Source organism: Podarcis liolepis (genome assembly GCF_965112155.1).
Source record: "Podarcis liolepis genome assembly, chromosome: 5".
NCBI classification, from domain to species: domain Eukaryota; kingdom Metazoa; phylum Chordata; class Lepidosauria; order Squamata; family Lacertidae; genus Podarcis; species Podarcis liolepis.
This window is the reverse complement of record NC_139556.1, coordinates 6192550-6210640: the sequence shown is the minus strand read 5'-3', so window position 1 is coordinate 6210640 and position 18091 is coordinate 6192550. Positions and strand designations below refer to the sequence as shown.

Below are 18091 nucleotides of genomic sequence, written 5' to 3'. Positions count from 1 at the left end.
TTTATTTTTTACCATATTACTCATTCCTCTCTTGTGCGCTCTCTCTCTCTCTCTCTCTCTCTCTCTCTCTCTCTCTTTCTTTCTCTCTCTCATTTATCCTCTAGTCACTCCTTCCCAACTTTCTTCTTTCTTTTCAGGGTGGTGGTGCCCTAAATGGTACCTCCAGTGGGCAGAGCTAAGCACAGATCTGCCCATATTCGGATGTACCTATATTTCTGCGTCAGAATATCATGCTTTTCCCTGGCCACATTCCTCGTGTCTGGCTGATGTGGCACTAGAATGCTTAGGACATCAGGGCAAGTTGCAAAACAGAAGGGGGGAACTGAACAAAAGGCTTCCAGTTCCAGCGGCAGCATGCGAGCAAGTGCATTTCTGTGCATGTTGTTGTCAGGAGATCATCCTACTCTTGAGTAGGACCCTGGCAGAAGCAAGTTGCACTGTGTCTCCTAAACTGTGTGCAGCTGTCCAATGGCAGAGACTTGGTTTAAACAAAAATAGAATGCCTGCTTTAAATACAAACCAGTCAGAGCAGATTTGTTTTCTGGGCTTTTTCACAATTGTCTTGTGACTACACAAGTGCTGTCTTCTCACTTATAATGCAACATTTCCACACAGAGCACACACTCCCCTTTGCAGAAATAACACCTGGCTTTGGGGTTGTGATAAGCTGCAAAATCACTGCATTGCTAAAGTCACAAGAATTCATATCAGTGTTGATTTTTCCATGTATGCATTAGGGAAGATACTTGACAGACTTTAGTAAACTAGAGCTGACCTTTAAAGTACAAAAGAGAGAGAACACTCATACAGTGACAGGAAGATGGACTGTGTGATCAAACAAGCCTGTTCTGTATCTTTGCCTTTTGATTCAAACAACTTCCCCCTTCTCCCCCCTCCGAATTTGCTCATATATTTTTTTAAAAAAACTCAGCAATATCACATCAGTGATAAGCCCATAAATGAGATCCTCTGAGCTAAAATACCGGTGTTTATTCTTCACATTTTCTGTTGCTAAATTAAATTTGAAATTACACATTCTAGCCACATGAATGCCAAACAGGGCTGTCATAATTGATGTGATAACACTGAATACCAAAAGGGGTAATGAAGAATATTTTTTTTGTCCTCTGCTCTGCCAAATGTTGTTTCTATCTCTTGATGAATTTTGTGTTATTTCACTAACATGACAGGTTAGTGTAAAAAAAAAACCCCACAATCATTCAACCATTGCTTATTTCAAACTTAACTGGTGCCGTGGATTTAATCTTCCTTTAATAGATTTTGTGTCAAGTTTGTCTACTCTAGCTGTGAAAGTTAATTATAAGATGCACAAAAATATATTCAATGTGACCCCAGATTTGCAGCTCTGAGTCTGCAAAGAAGAAAGCACTAAATGTTTAAAATGCAAATGTGAATGAAGAAAGGGATGTGAGGGATGAGGGTAAGTGGAACATGAAGAAACTAATGAATCTCAGGTACAGGAGTTAAGAAAGGCATGGAGAAGATACAGCGTGATGGCTTTACATAAGACAAACTGTGTACGTGGAAGACAGCTGCAGGTGGGCAATATCCCGAGAATCCTTTAGGTAGCTCATCATAATGTTGTTGTTGCTGTTGTTTAGTCGTTTAGTCGTGTCCGACTCCTCATGGACCCCATGGACCAGAGCACGCCAGGCACTCCTGTCTTCCACTGCCTCCCGCAGTTTGGTCAAACTCATGCTGGTAGCTTCGAGAACACTGTCCCACCATCTCGTCCTCCGTCGTCCCCTTCTCCTTGTGCCCTCCATCTTTCCCAACATCAAGGTCTTTTCCAGGGAGTCTTCTCTTCTCATGAGGTGGCCAAAGTACTGGAGCCTCAGCTTCACGATCTGTCCTTCCAGTGAGCACTTAGGGCTGATTTCCTTCAGAATGGAGAGGTTTGATCTTCTTGCAGTCCATGGGACTCTCAAGAGTCTCCTCCAGCACCATAATTCAAAAGCATCAATTCTTTGGTGATCAGCCTTCTTTATGGTCCAGCTCTCACTTCCATACATCACTACTGGGAAAATGATGGCTTTAACTATACGGACCTTTGTTGGCAAGGTCTCTACTTTTTAAGATGCTGTCTAGGTTTGTCATTGCTTTTCTCCCAAGAAGCAGGCGTCTTTTAATTTCGTGGCTGCTGTCACCATCTGCAGTGATCATGGAGCCCAAGAAAGTAAAATCTCTCACTGCCTCCATTTCTTCCCCTTCTATATGCCACGAAGTGATGGGACCAGTGGCCATGATCTTCGTTTTTTTATCATCATGTAGCAATCTCAAAACAAGTTTAACAGTATCATTCAGGGATACCTGGTGTGTTTACTTTTTTGAAATGCATTCAAATATGATTTGTGATAGGGAGAATTGTGCTGAACGTTCCCTCAGTTCTTCCATTGCATCCTCTCTCTTTTCAGTGGGCTTGTTGCTGGGCATTCAGATACCATCTATGGTTCCAGGACTCCTGCTTACCTCCACCCACCCAGGAACCCAGAGGAAAACTGTATTGCGCTTGGCACTTGTAGCCCTCTGATTAATAGGGAGCCACATGCCTATTAATTCAAAGGGGTACATGCAAAGTGCACCACAGCATATGGGGCTGGTACCTGTGGTCACCTGCTGGTGCCCGCCTGCCAGGAGGGGACTCGCTGCTGGACCCCAGAGCCCTCATTGCTGCCATTTCCAGGCAATGTTTGGTTCCTCTGATATTGGTACAGTGGTGCCTCGCAAGACGAAAAGAATCCGTTCTGTGATTCTCTTCGTCTAGCGGTTTTTTCGTCTTGTGAAGCAAGCCCATTGACGGATTAGCGGATTAGCGCTTTTAGCGCTTTTAGCGGCTTATCGGCTTATCGGATCAGCTGATAAGCGGCTTAGAGGCTTAGAAAAAGAGGGGAGGGGAAAAACCCCGCAGGAACTCGCAAGACATTGTCGTCTTGCGTAGCAAGCCCATAGGAGATTCGTTTTGCGAAGCACCTCCAAAACGGAAAACTCTTTCGTCTAGCGAGTTTTCCGTCTTGCGAGGCATTCGTCTTGCGGGGCACCACTGTAGTTTTAAATGTACATTGCATGCCTTTTCATTGCTGTCTATTTGTAACTTCCCCTGGGACCGTTTGGTGAAGGAGCATCATGGCTGTGAGTCCTGGAAAATCTACTCTCTGCCCTGCAGGTCATTTTCCACCTGGCCTGGGAGGGCGGGGCCCAGACTGACTCCAGCTGCAAAAGCTGAGGTTGTTCAACAGACTCTTGGGCTGGAGCGTTGCTTAGGGGGTTTTGTTGAGCGGCCGGAGTATGTTGTTAATAAAATTTAAAAATAAAGATACAAAAAATAATATTAATATGTTTTATGTGAAAATTTCTCAGTTTGGTTGTGTACTTTCCGATGTTTTATGTTTTGTTTATGAGTACTTTGGTTATTTTTGCAATTATGTGATTGTTTTAACGTTGCAAGCAGCCTTGAGCAGCTTTGAACTATGGAAAGGCGGCATCCAAATAAAATGAGGGATGGATGGGCAGATTATATAGACATACTAATATACTGCTATCTATACAAATTGGGACGTGGGTGGCACTGTGGGTTAAACCATAGAGCCTAGGACTTGCCGATCAGAAGGTCGTGGTTCAATCCCCATGATGGGGTGAGCTCCCATTGCTCGGTCCCAGCTCCTGCCAACCTAGCAGTTCGAAAGAACGTCAAAGTGCAAGTAGATAAATAGGTACCGCTACGGCAGGAAGATAAACGGTATTTCCGTGCTCTGCTCTGGTTTGCCAGAAGCGGCTTAGTCATGCTGGCCACATGAACCGGAAGCCGTATGCCGGCTCCCTCGGCCAATAAAGCGAGATGAGTGCCGCAACCCCAGAGTCGGCCACGACTGGACCTAATGGTCAGGGGTCCCTTTACCTTTATACAAATAAATTAATCGGCAGTCATTGTGGACAGTGCTTCAGATGGAGAGGACAAGCAATGGGGCAGTCATGACAGGGGCAAGCAGGTGGGCACACCCAGGGCATAGTGCCCACAGGACTCCAAAAGGCTTTTGCCAATAAAGGGTTTGTTTCATGAATACATCTTCATTGCTTCAAGACACAACCAGATGTAGTAATTGACTCCACTGTTTGAGTCACCATTGGGTGATAAGAAAAGTCAATCAGTTGGGACTAATATATGCATATTCAGGCATTCACCAGAACACACAGATGGCAGAGTTTGGACAGTGGGACAGGTGCATGCACACAAACCCTACTTCTACCAACCTTGTGTGCATAGAATCATAGAAGAGTTGGAAGGGACACTAGGATCATCTAGTCCAGGGGTAGGCAACCTAAGGCCCGGGGGCCGGATGTGGCCTAATCGCCTACTCAATCCGGCCGCAGACGGTCCGGGATTCAGCGTGTTTTTTCATGAGTAGAATTTGTGGGGCCTGCCTGGTGTTTTTACATGAGTAGAATGTGTGCTTTTATTTAAAATGCATCTCTGGGTTATTTGGGTGGGCATAGGAATTTTGTTCATCCCCCCCCCCCCAAAAAAATAGTCTGGCCCACCACACGGTCTGAGGGACAGTGGACCGGCCCATGGCTGAAAAAGGTTGCTGACCTCTAATCTAGTCCAACCCTCTGCAATGCAGGAATCTCAGCATCCCTCAACCTGCTTAGTGCCCAACCTTCTCTGTGTTGTGTGCAGGGAAGATCTGCATGGGACTTGCATGGCTCACATTCGCTTGAGCATGAGCAGAGCCCTCTGCAAGATCAGGGAGCCAGTGTCATGGTGTGCTTTGCTTGCAGTCAAGTGAACATGAGTAGAAGCCGCTCGTAGATGCTCCCCGTCTGGGGCAGATGGGCACAAGGGCATTGAGGGCAGCGCTTGCATGGCACACTTTGACATTCACATGTTCGAACACAAGTCTGAACATGCTTTCTGCAATGGCTGGTTGACACATGCAAGGCATCATCTCATCGTTAATAAGTCATCTCATCTGGCTACGCATGGCCAGATCACCCAAGTTCAGCAGTGTAAATTCAGATTTATTTATATAGTGAGTGTGCTAGCACATCTAAACATGGTGAGCACTGATAATTACCTTCTTAAAATTAAGCAAGCTAGGCAGCTGATATGGGATGTTTTGTGAGAAACCTAATTTACTTGGAGAATTACAGTATAATTTCACTGAACTTCTGTGTTCATTTTTTCTTCATCATATAATTAGTCATTACAGAGAATCAAAACTATTGTTGTCTCTTTAAGAACAAAGGCCTTGGGAACTGATAATTATACCACAGCTCAACATTTTCTTTCTTGCTTTTTTTCTTTCTCAACAGGCTTTTCTGAATATAAAGTGTGGCATTTGACAATTTTCCAGACAAAGAAGTATTATCTCTTCCCCACCCCCCACCCGCCAACTAGTAAAACAAATCGGAAATCCTAAATGGCCAGTCTTCCTCTTTCCCTTCTTCATTGCCTTAGCAAGTGATTTCAGTTGTAAAAAAAATCAGTAAAAATGTACATTAAACAATCCCCCTCATAGCCCCAATACATCAGTTGTGGTAGAGATGAATGTTTGAAATGAAAGGACAAGTACAAAAAAGACCCATTTCAATCTATTTTTCATCTGCCATGAATTCTATTTCAATATATTATGGTGTTTCTTAAGAATACAGTGGTACTTCAGGTTACATACTCTTCAGGTTACATATGCTTCAGGTTACAGACTCCGCTAACCCAGAAATAATACCTCGGGTTAAGAACTTTGCTTCAAGATGAGAAGAGAAATCGTGCTCCTGCGGCGTGGCGGCAGCGGGAGGCCCCATTAGCTAAAGTGGCACCTCAGGTTAAGAACAGTTTCAGCTTAAGAACGGACCTCCAGGACGAATTAAGTTCTTAGCCCGAGGTACCTCTGTATATCTGAGGGAAATATTGCCAAAAGAATTATATTGTTTGCTCAGTACTGTTAGAATGCATTGATAGGTAACAACAAATGTCCATATTATCTGTTGTATATATCACACTTAAAATCCTGAATATAACTCATTTGGGAATACTACCTTATGTTCTTGTGTTGGTTTTCCTTTTGTAGTTTAGTCATGTAGCTGGCAAGAAATACTTAAGAAAGAGTATTAGATTGATTTTTTAAAATATATATATATATATCCCTGGCTTCATCTGAGCTTGAAATGCTGAGACAAGCAAAACATGTTGCTATTGCTTAAGAAAACAATGAATCTTAGAGTCAGCTCTGTGCCTCTTCTTTAAGTTGCATCTGTTAGATCAAGGATGCCTTAATTGTGGTTTCTGCCAATAAAAATTGGGAAGAACTGTTAATGGAAGTGAGGCACCCAAAATGTAGTGTTTATAGGAAATACTGTTAGAGTTACAACAAATATTTTTTTTTCCTGTTAAAGAAAAGAGATGGGGGGGGGAGTATACATTATTTTATTATTTGCTTTGATTGTTGTAAACCAAGGTCTATTTTTAGATTTGGCATAGAGATCAGAGACCTGGTTAAAGTTGAGAAAGCTTACCACTGTGGCTTTATCCTTCTTTGATCATGCTTAATCATGTTCTAGACATTTTTCCCTCTCTTTTTTCCCCCCCTTTTTTGAAGTTTGTTATTTTTAATGCACTTCAACACAGATTGTTTGTGACTAGGGAGGAGAAATTCTAAAGTTGTATTTGTTTTGGATTTTGTACAAGTCTGTTGTTGATACTACCATACGGGATGATGTTGTGGCATGTTGAGGTGTAGTGAAGACAGTTATAACACTTGGAAGTCAAAGTGGGTGCCCTTTTGCATGAAAAATAGCATGCACTGTTGATGTGCCCCTAGGGAAGTATCCTGCAAAATTTCAGAAGGATTAGTGCCTGGGTGAAGGAGTTATTCAGTGTGTGTGTGTGTGTGTGTGTGTGTGTGTGTGTGTAAACAACTCAATAGTTGCTTGCTTGTTTTTTGGTTTTCTTCCATCCTTCTGCATTTCTCCCAGAATTACAGTGACTGGAAGTAAAAGGAGAGCCCTGGTAAAGTTATCCCTTGGTTGGAAGCAAGAGCTGTCAATCACAAATCTGTCCCCCCCCCCCTATCTTCCCCTCCCTGGTATTTTCTGTACAGTGGTGCCCCGCAAGACGAATGCCTCGCAAGACGGAAAACCCGCTAGACGAAAGGGTTTTCCGTTTTTGAGCTGCTTCGCAAGACGATTTTCCCTATTGGCTTGCTTTGCAAGACGAAAACGTCTTGCGAGTGTTCCGATTTTTTTCCCGCTTTCCCCCCCTTTTTCTAAGCCGCTAAGCCGCTAATAGCCTTTTAGCCGCTAAGCCGCTAAGCCTTTAATAGCCGCTAAGCCTTTAATAGCCGCTAAACCGCTAATAGCGCTGATCCGCTAAGCCGCTAATAGGGTTGCTTCGCAAGACGAAAAAACCGCTAGACGAAGAGACTCGCGGAACGGATTAATTTCGTCTTGCGAGGCACCACTGTAAATGGGGAGTTTGTGGAAATCACACTCAGAGCAGCTCCGGTGGACTCAGAATTTCTCACAAAGCTTCAGGAGCCCCCAGATTCATTCTGAAGTGATTTGAAGGAGAACCATTTTCACCACAGACATATCCTGAATTTCTGTGAATCAGCTCAGTGAAGGACTCATCCACCCCTCTGTTTGCCCTTCTGCTTTCTCCCAGGGGAACCCAACGTTGAACTCTCTGAATTGGAACAATTGGCAATTGGGTGCTGTGTGGACTGCTGTTTGTTCCAATTTAGCGCTAAAGAGTGGGTTTTCCAGGGGAAAGTGGCAAGAAAAACTCAGATGAGGACCTAGAAAGCACGGGACAAGCAGACAACCACTTGGCCCCCTGCTTTCTGGGCATGAGACCTAAGCTTAGTATTTAGGATTCATCAGAATCTGATGTGCGTTTGGAGAGACAAAGCCAGTAAGAAGAGAGACTCTGCTGGGTAATGATCTGACTCAATATAAGGCAGCTGCATATGTTTACACTAGTGAACTCTTCTCCTTTCAAATCACTTTTAAAATATTATATTCATACATCCCCAAATGCCTTGCATTCTGACTTTTAAACTTGGGGGTCACTTCCTGTTGCTTATCAAAAGCAGAGTTATGAGCAGATGGTTTTGTTTTTGTTTTCAGTGAGTCTGTTTGGAGCTTTGCTATTGCTTGAATGCAACATGATGGAAACTAACAGATAGAGCAGACTGTGTGTGTGTGTGTGCATGTGTGCATGTGCGCGCGCATGTTGAAATATTTTTTGTGTTCTCTTCATTCTTGTAGGTCATCATAAACATGAAAAGCTTCTGTTGTGCTGTTGAGTTGCTTCGTATGCAATGCATGCATGCTTATAAATGCATGTCTTCAGATCTAGCCTATCGGCTTTGTTTATTTCTTATACTCTATGTAGGAATTGCAGAGCTACAGAGAACAGAAACTAAATGATCAAAAGCACAGATGGCTGCGCAGCTGACATGAAAACATTCTTTCATTGATTTGAAATATATTGATTTATCCAGGTGGCTAAACTGCCCGAAAGTTTGACCAGTCAGAAACAGTGAAAATGCTTTCCAAAGCCATTTATTCATGCAGTGACATGCATAGTTACTCTGGTCCAGCTGAGGAGCTTTCCTCTTTACGTAATGTAGTGAGTCTCTTGGTTTCCCATGGAATCCCTCCGATTCCATGAAAGCAGAAAGAGAACCTCCAAATTTTCTTTAAATTTTGCTTTAAGAGTGAATTCCCTTAAAATTATTCCGGTGTTGTGCAAGAGAACTCCCCTAACTCATAGTATTGGTTTTCCGTTTCAGCAACTCAATATTAAGCAACTCAAAATCGAACAGATTTTGATGAAAAGAAGAGATCTGGACTGAAGTGCTCAGCTGCCACCAATAAACTTTGAGCCCTTTGATGATATGGTGTAGAGACATATAGCCCTCCCAGTTGATGCCACTAGTAGCAAAATTCAAAGCAAATTTGGAGGTTCTCTTTCTGTGCAACTTTTTGTGTATGAGTAAAGCTGGATCAGGGCCAGGAAGCACATGCTGCTGAAGTTAATTTGCACCATTTTCTTTATGTGTTATTTACATTGGTTAGGCATAACTAAAGAAATATTGTGTTTTAGTATGAAATCAGAACATTCTAAAGGATAAAAAAAACAGTAATCCCTTTTCTTTCCTTCGCTGATAAAATTACAAGTGCCCCAAAGATTGTGTTTGTTTGTGTGTGTGTGTGTGTGTGTGTTTAATAGTTTTATACTGTTTATATTCATAATGATCCTGAACAGTGCTTTTTTTCTTAAGAAATGTTTAGGGGTGCTCTCATTTTCCCACTCATATTGAAATACTGCAAATGTAGATTCACACAAAATGTTTAGGGGTATGCGTACCTCTGCATCCCCCCAGAAAGAAACACTGATCCTGAGAAAGAATTTGGTTTGAAACAGATTGGACTTAATAGAAGCCTTTTCCCATTATGTTGCTGGAGGTTTCTTCCTTTCATTTCCCTGTGATTGGTGTCTCCCTATTTATTTTCCCGCTAAAGTGATGGGCAAACTCTCCTCAGCAATGGGTGATGACTAGAAACTGAAGAATAAGATTGCTCACTCCAACTCACGCTTGATCATAAATCAACTTGCAATTTTGGCTGGTCCTAACGTTGCCCTATCTTCTGCTGCTTCTCAAAATTTCATCCACTTGTTTTTGTCCATATCATGAACATTAATTGCAGCTCAGTCATTTCACCCTCAAAGTGTAGTAGCTAAGTCTTCAGGGACCTGTGGGCAAATCGTAGTAAGTGCTCGAGTTTTTGTGGAAGAAGAAACTGTGAAATCACTCACCAAGTCTTGGGAAGATCTACAATCTGAATGACCCAAAGCTTATGCAATGGATATTTATAAGCTCCATTCCCCCACTACCTCTGATCCTTTGTTGTAATCCATCTATCATTGCTGTAGTACACACTTGCATTTTCTTTTCAGATCCTCGGTTTATTAGTGCTCACCTGATCCCCGAAAGTGACAACCCAGAGGATGACAAGATCTATTTTTTCTTCCGTGAAAATGCAATTGATGGGGAGCATTCTGGAAAAGCTACACATGCCAGGATAGGACAGATCTGTAAGGTAAAACTGTGACTGGATGATGAATACACTCACAATCATATTCTTCCAATTGTAAATAAAGATCACTTCACTAATACCAGTATATTTAGTATTGTGGCTGGATGTGGCAAATAATAGGTATAATAAGGTATTTAACAATGGCCATATTCATGTTTTAACGGGATGTGGGTGGCGCTGTGGGTAAAACCTCAGCGCCTAGGACTTGCCGATCGCATGGTCGGCGGTTCAAATCCCCGTGGCGGGGTGAGCTCCCGTCATTCGGTCCCAGCACCTGCCAACCTAGCAGTTCGAAAGCACCCCTGGGTGCAAGTAGATAAATAGGGACCGCTTACCAGCGGGAAGGTAAACGGCATTATGTGTGCTGCACTGGCTCGCCAGATGCAGCTTGTCACGCTAGCCACGTGACCCGGAAAGTGTCTGCGGACAGCGCTGGCTCCCGGCCTATAGAGTGAGATGAGCGCACAACCCTAGAGTCTGGCAAGACTGGCCCGTACGGACAGGGGTACCTTTACCTTTACCTTTTATATTCATGTTTTATGTGATGAGGAATTAACAATGGTAAGCTTTGGGCTCAGTTTGAGTCTGGTTTGCTTAAACTAACCTTAGTTCGAAACCACAAAACATGGAAGTTCAAACAAAACATGGAACTGCAGTTTGTGCTGAAATAAAAGCAGAAGCTTTTGCTCTCCTGCTCTCACAGCAAAAGAAGTAGAGAAGCCCATGGTAACGCACAGGTCTGAGGCATTCTGTTCACCTGAACTGGGCCTGTGACTCCAACTTGATGTAAGAACAGTTATTTCTCTTTTTAGGCTTATATTCCAGTCTTCCTTTGGGAAGCTTGTGGTGAAAGTAGGTGTAACGTTTGTAGAGCAGCAGCAACAGTCTGGAAATGCTCTCGTTGTCTTTAAGCGAGATATACCTTTCCTCTTTGGGGTAAAGTTTGGGAAACTAGCAGCAGAGGCTACCTGTAAACTGGGCCGATGGATTGCAGCCAGCTACAAACCTCCTTCTTCCCCTCTGAACCTCATGGCAATTCTGCACAGAGAGTCACAAACCTCTGGTGCTATATTGCCGCTTCCAGTTCCTAACTGGACAAGGCCATGTGTGGAGCGGGCTTATTTTGGAGGCGGTGGGACTCTACGCAGGGCTGCACTGAAGTGGGAACTCCCATGTGTCACTACAGCTTCACGGAGGGCTTCTCCACACTGACTTTTCCTCCACACATTCCAGGTGCAGTCAGATTTCCTACACAATAAGAAGACTCTGTTTTTATGTCCTGACATGAGTTGTTTCTTTTGTAGAATGACTTTGGTGGCCACAGAAGTCTCGTCAACAAGTGGACCACTTTCCTCAAAGCACGCCTGATTTGTTCGGTGCCAGGTCCCAACGGCATTGACACTCATTTTGATGAGCTCCGTAAGTGGTCAAAGTGTTTCTGAAGACAGAGCCATTCTCTCCCTGGCCAGCTGCATGCTCATTACTAAATTGGCGGCTGGTTTTGCTTCTTGCCCCTTATTTCATTTTATTTATTTTGACAGAGGATGTGTTTCTAATGAACTCAAAGGACCCTAAAACCCCAATCATCTATGGAGTGTTTACAACTTCCAGGTAGCGGACATATCATTTTACTTCTTGTGGGGGAGAGCATGGAGGCTGCCTGTTTTTAAAAGCTTTCTTTGTTAACATGGTCCTTTAAAAGAGAAGGCATTTTCTCAACCTTTGAACTGCTAGAAAAGTAGTAGATGTAAGAGGTTAATGAACTGGAGTTTTCGTATGAGCAATATATATATAATCGCTCAGAAGTCTGCGGCCACACGGTTTAAAAGAATGTGTGTGTGTGTGTGTGTGTGTGTGTTTCTGCATTAACCCTTTTCTTAGTACAGTGGTGCCTCGCAAGACGAAAAGAATCCGTTCTGTGATTCTCTTCGTCTAGTGGTTTTTTCATCTTGCGAAGCAAGCCCATTGACGGATTAGTGCTATTAGCGCTATTAGCGGCTTTTAGCGGCTTATCTGCTGATCGGATCAGCTGATAAGTGGCTTAGCGGCTTAGAAAAAAGGGGGGAGGGAAAAAAACCAGCAGGAACTCGCAAGACATTTTCGTCTTGCGAAGCAAGCCCATAGGAAATTCGTTTTGCGAAGCACCTCCAAAACGGAAAACTCTTTCGTCTAGCGAGTTTTCCGTCTTGCGAGGCCTTCGTCTTGCGGGGCACCACTGTATATGTTGTATAGGAGGCCTAATTGCTTCTGGTGTGTCTTGAATGCAAACTTTTTGTTTCCATTGACCTGGAAGCCAAATCCTGTCCCTATGTTTTTGCTTTGGCTCTTCAGAGAGAATTTGCACACCATACAAGCAACAACGCCAGACCCTTTCAGAGGGTTGTCGCTTGCCTGGTTTGTAAGTGCTCAAGGAAGCTGAGCCCCATGGGTACTGGAGGAAACAAAGCTAGCTAGGGAGAAGACGGGGACTTAAAGGACAGTAAATGCCTGAAGATCGTGGAGGGAAGGGGAAATTAAAATGTGGATATAATTCTCTATCAAAGTAAATTGTTTCGACTGAATCCCATTTTCAAAGCATTTCATTTTGATTTGGTTAGACAATTGCACAAGGTCGCTGTCGGCTTTTTTTGGCGACAGAAAATAAATAAATGGAAAGCTGGTATTTCTAGAACCTCTCTAATTTAGAAACAATTGCTTCTTTTTCTCTCTCTACCTACCTGTTTTTCCACCCCGTCTATTATTAGCAACATCTTTAAAGGATCGGCTGTGTGCATGTATAGCATGACGGACGTGAGGAGGGTGTTCCTGGGTCCATATGCTCACAGAGATGGTCCCAACTATCAATGGGTTCCCTACCAAGGAAGAGTCCCATACCCACGACCAGGAACTGTAAGTGCCCTACTCACTGGGCAGTTAGGTGGTGCCCAAGCTGTATTGGCAGGCATTTATCTGGGGGGAAATACCACTGTTTTCTCTGTAGGGATAATTACTGAGGAATCGCTCTAGAAACATGCACATTGATTTCATCCACCCAAAGCAGTCCATGAATTTCAATTGCCTATTGAAATAGTATTGCATGCCTTCTAACTGTGAAAGACATCTCATTTAAATGCCTTGATCTTGTGAACCACCCTGAGATATTATGATGAGAAGGGCGGTATGCAAGTCTAATAATAAAAAATAAATAAAAATAAATTCTGAGTCAATCAATACATTCAGAGAAAAGGGCAGGGGATTTTTGGTGTTGAGGACCATAACACAGTCTAGAAACAAAATTAAAAAAAATCCTTCCAGTAGCACCTTAGAGACCAACTAAGTTTGGTATTGGTATGAGCTTTTGTGGTATCTGAAGAAGTGTGCATGCACACGAAAGCTCATACCAATAACAAAGTTGATCTCTAACGTGCTACTGGAAGGAATTTTTTAATTTTGTTTCTACTGTGGCAGACCAACACGGCTACCTACCTGTAACCATAACACAGTGTGTTTTTCCACATACTATGAAGTGGCATCCATACATGTGTTTTTTCTGAATATGTGTTCCAAACCTAGTATACTGTACTGATAAAAACAAACAAAAAAAACCAACATCCAAGGACAGAACTATGTAGCAAAAACCAAACGTAATTTGGCCACTGGACCTATTAAATTTACTGCGGATGACTTCAGAGTGAACATGCATGAAATTGTACTGCACACCTCTAGTAATCTTTTATTTGCCAGCCCCCTTAAGTGCAGTAAACCTGTGCTCCATTGAGATTCACAGGCTTGTCTGCACAGCCAAATAATTTATATTTGTTTGTTTATTGTTATTATTTATTGAATTTATATACCGCTCTATACCCCGAGGTCTCAGGGTGGTTCACAGAAGTATTAAAGTACTTGTCTACTGCCCTCTCACAAAACATCAGGCTGGTGTACAGCAAGAGAAAAAATATTTAAAAGTGGTATGAAGCAATCATTGAAGTGATCATTACAATTGCACACAACCAGGGGGAAAGGACAGTTCAGCTCTAGGAAAGACGAGGCTGGTGCCTCCCCAAATATACGTTTTGCAGAAGAACGGGCCGTGTTAATCTGCTCTAAGGTCAGCTTTTGGTAGGCCCTGGATTATGCAGAGGCAACATGGATTTTTAGCTTCACAGCTTCCATTTAAAGCACTAGGGATGCAAACAAGAAATCAATACAGTATATGAAGGATGAATTCCTTGAAATGATTTAGCACTTAGGTTTCCTAAGGGATCCCAGTGCACCATTGAACTGGGGAATTTGAGAGGGGAAAGTTCCCACAGCGTCCTTGGACGCCTCGTAGTATGTTCGTTCCTTGTAAATTCAACGTTTGTAGATGGCTGCTTGAAAATGATCGAGACAGTCCATTTAGAAAATCCAAAAAGATTATTCACACATGTTCTTGTATATGAATTCCCAGCTGCATTAACAATACTTAGCACTTCTAAATTACTTTTCTTGTTCAAAGCACTTCTCATACATTATCCGATTAATCATTATCTAATTAATGCAAGTAATCAGTATTGCACTCCATCTGGAAAATCAAGATTGCCTTTGGGATGTGAAATATGGATATATTTTTTTAATGCAAAATTGCTATAAGCTATGAAAAAACTGTTGTTAATTGTTGGTATTATTTAACTGCTAGAATGTGGTATTGATAACAAAAAACAGAAGAAGGGAACCTCCTGCAGTTTTTCTGTTTTTTAATTGTGCTTGATACACAGTTATCTCAGGCTCTGATATTCAATAATAAAAGTGGATACTTGAGTTTCGTTGTTAGGAAAAAGCACATAATAAAATGATACCTAATATATGATAAAAGCCAGGCTACATAGAACTGGTGCTGCGATGGAGGACACCTTCCTATTCTTTTAAAAGACACATGTTGTTGTTTTTTCTTAATGTCCTCCCTGATGAATTGTTAATAAGATGATAGCCATGATAATTGATTTTTCTCCCTACAGAGTGTGTTGCAAGATCAGGATTGTTGTTTAATTACATTTTGGCTTTCAAGTGCTGTATGTTTTAGGAATACATAGGCGACGCAGGTTATTGCAACACTAGGGCACTTGTGTTCTTAAATCAAAGGAAATGAACAGAAAGTATAATAATGCTATCAATATTTTACACTTCAAGTGTTCAAAGCACTTTGCACGTCTTTAGGAATGAGGCGAGAGTAAAACCCCCTTTCAGCTTGGTCCAAATTCACCTAGTACCACCTCCCCCTTCCCTAAGCTAAGAATTGTTTGGAGTTGGAGAAAGAGGTGAAGGCAGAGTGGAAGCCAAATCAGATGTTTGATTGGAACTCTCTAACAGCACGATTTATCTGAATGCTCAGGCCAGTATTCTTATTATCCCCATAAAATGCAATTTACCTAAAGACACTTGGCAATCTTTTGCTTATGCTGAGATTTGAATTCAGCAAGTCACTGGCTTGCATATACTGGAGGGATTGTATATCCCAACACAGATTGACTCATCTATCTCTATATTGGCGATGCTAGCTTGTAACCAACTTTAGTTCTACTCAGAGTAGACCTATTAAAATAAAGGACACTACTAATAAAACCTCTGAGCAGGACTAGTATGATGATGCAGCAGCATGTGAAAAAATAAGGTTGTTGTGAAGACCTCAGTATATACACTGAGGAAATGGGAATTTCACTGTTGTAATCTCTTGACAATATTCTCTTTTGCCATCCCCCTCCCCAGTGTCCAAGCAAAACATTTGGTGGCTTTGACTCAACCAAGGATCTTCCTGATGAAGTCATCACATTCGCAAGAAGCCACCCAGCGATGTACAACCCCGTATTTCCCATCAATAATCGCCCCATAATGATCAAAACAGATTTGGATTACCAGTTCACACAAATCGTGGTCGATCGGGTAGATGCAGAGGATGGGCAGTATGACGTCATGTTCATTGGGACAGGTAAGGCTCCGCAAACCTCTTTAGACGGTGAATGGAAAACAGAGCAGAAGAGTCCAAGATGTTTAGCATTCCTTCTGTGCAAGTACCGTCAACATGAATGGACTTGCACCAAAGCAGTTTTTGGTGGAAAGTAGCTAGTGCTATATTTCTAAATCAAGAGGTGCCAAAACACACAATGAACGCTTCCCTTGTTCTCTTTGAATGGCAATGGCACCTGCCTGAGAGGTGCCGGAACTGAGTTCCGGTGGGTTCCTGCTGAAAAAGAGCCCCGTTCTTGTCTTCTAGTGTGGCTCACCGAATTGCTTACAAGCAAGGCTCGACGCTATTTTGAGTGGACTGCAATTTACTTACAGATAGGTAGCCATGTTGGTCTGCCATAGTCAAAATAAAAAAATTCCTTCCAGTAGCACCTTAAAGACCAACTAAGTTAGTTCTTGGTATGAGCTTTCGTGTGCATGCACACTTCTTCAGATACACTGAAACAGAAGTTGCCAGATCCTTCTATATAGTGAGAAGGTGGGGAGGGGTATTACTCAGAAGGGTGGTGGGGATGGGAGATTGGCAGATAGCTGAGATGAGCCTGTTGACGACTCTTAACGACTGCAATAGGTCTTACAGGAAAAGGCAAGGGGTGAGAAGGTGAAAAATGGCATATACATGACTAAGCCATTTAGAAGGATCTGGCAACTTCTGTTTCAGTGTGTCTGAAGAAGTGTGCATGCACACGAAAGCTCATACCAAGAACTAACTTAGTTGGTCTTTAAGGTGCTACTGGAAGGAATTCTTTTATTTTGCAATTTACTTGATTGACGTAATGACCACATCCATTTAAATAACTCTAGACCCAATTTCTCACTGGATGATCAACTTGTGTCCGGACTATGCCATTTCAGTTTGTAGCTTGGGGCTTGCACATTTGAATAATTTCCCATATCCAAAATACTTCCCCAAAATAAATGTCCCGAATACAGCACGTTAGAGAGCACACTAGTCCAAAACACTTTGTTTTATCTTGTATGCAGCAGCCTTTAGTTCTGTATTCTCCCTTCTGGCCCAGGAGCTGCCAACCCCTGGGGACTCCCAATTTAATACTAATTCAATTAAAGCTTGAATTAAGTTCAAGCTGTGTGTGACTTCAGTCTTTTTTTATCCTGATCTCTGGAAAAGCAAGACTGTCTCCTTGTCTTCCGGTCTGCAGTCCTACCCAGCTCACAAGGAGCGTCAGCAGGCTTCCATCTTAAATCTCATCTGAGTCTGACAGTTGGCAATGTGGCAATGTGGCCTGGTTGATTAATCTCAGAGAGCGAGATTATAATTCCCACTATAGCAAGAGATTATCGGGTTGCTTTGGCCACAGCAGCTCACTTAAACAAAAATAAATGCTAAATGAAAATACCACCATCTTTTCCTGAGGTCTAGTGCAAGTTAAGGAGGAAGTAAGTTATGTTGTTTCCCTGAGTCTTAGTGGAAAGGAAATGTGATTAATTTAGCATTGTTTTAAGTATACATCTGGATACTTTGCTCTACCTCTCACCTCAGTGATGGTTCACTTCAATCCCTCTCCAGCACACCAAAATGCATATTTTTGCCCTCATAATTTGACTTGAGGGCAGGAGCGGATCATTTAACACAGTCTCGAGTCCATCTTTCAGTAAACGTGAATTAATAACAGTAATTTTATCTTGTAAGATGAGTTACTCGCCAAAGCTTGCTGATCTGAAATGAGGGGCCTGGTTCACTTTGTGTGAAATTGTTTGAAATATTATTCCACGTAAGCCTGATCTTGAGTACAGATAAAGCTTCGCTTTGGGTGCCTGAGGCCTGATCAGAGACACTGTAGGGTTTAACACATTGTACATTTGACCTCAGAGGCTTTAGAGAGCAGCAAACCACTAATGGGGGGGAGGAAAGGTCCCTCTTAAAATAGAACTATTTATCTGAAAGATTTAATGCCTATCTGCTAGGCTGCCTTCTTTGGCTTTGTCAAACCTCTGTTATAGAATTCAAAATGTTTTAAACGTGGCAATA

General features: G+C 42.4%; 1 protein-coding gene across 1 annotated transcript in view; it reads left to right on the top strand.

The window, feature by feature from the left end:
* The window catches only part of SEMA3A (semaphorin 3A), a 201053-nt gene that overhangs the window by 148762 nt on the left and 34200 nt on the right, over window positions 1-18091 (top strand). The window contains exons 7-11 of the mRNA XM_083503348.1: window positions 9980-10122; window positions 11424-11538; window positions 11661-11730; window positions 12864-13008; window positions 15844-16063. Of these exons, the coding sequence (XP_083359474.1) occupies window positions 9980-10122; window positions 11424-11538; window positions 11661-11730; window positions 12864-13008; window positions 15844-16063 (693 nt within the window). The remainder of the gene's footprint in view (window positions 1-9979; window positions 10123-11423; window positions 11539-11660; window positions 11731-12863; window positions 13009-15843; window positions 16064-18091) is intronic.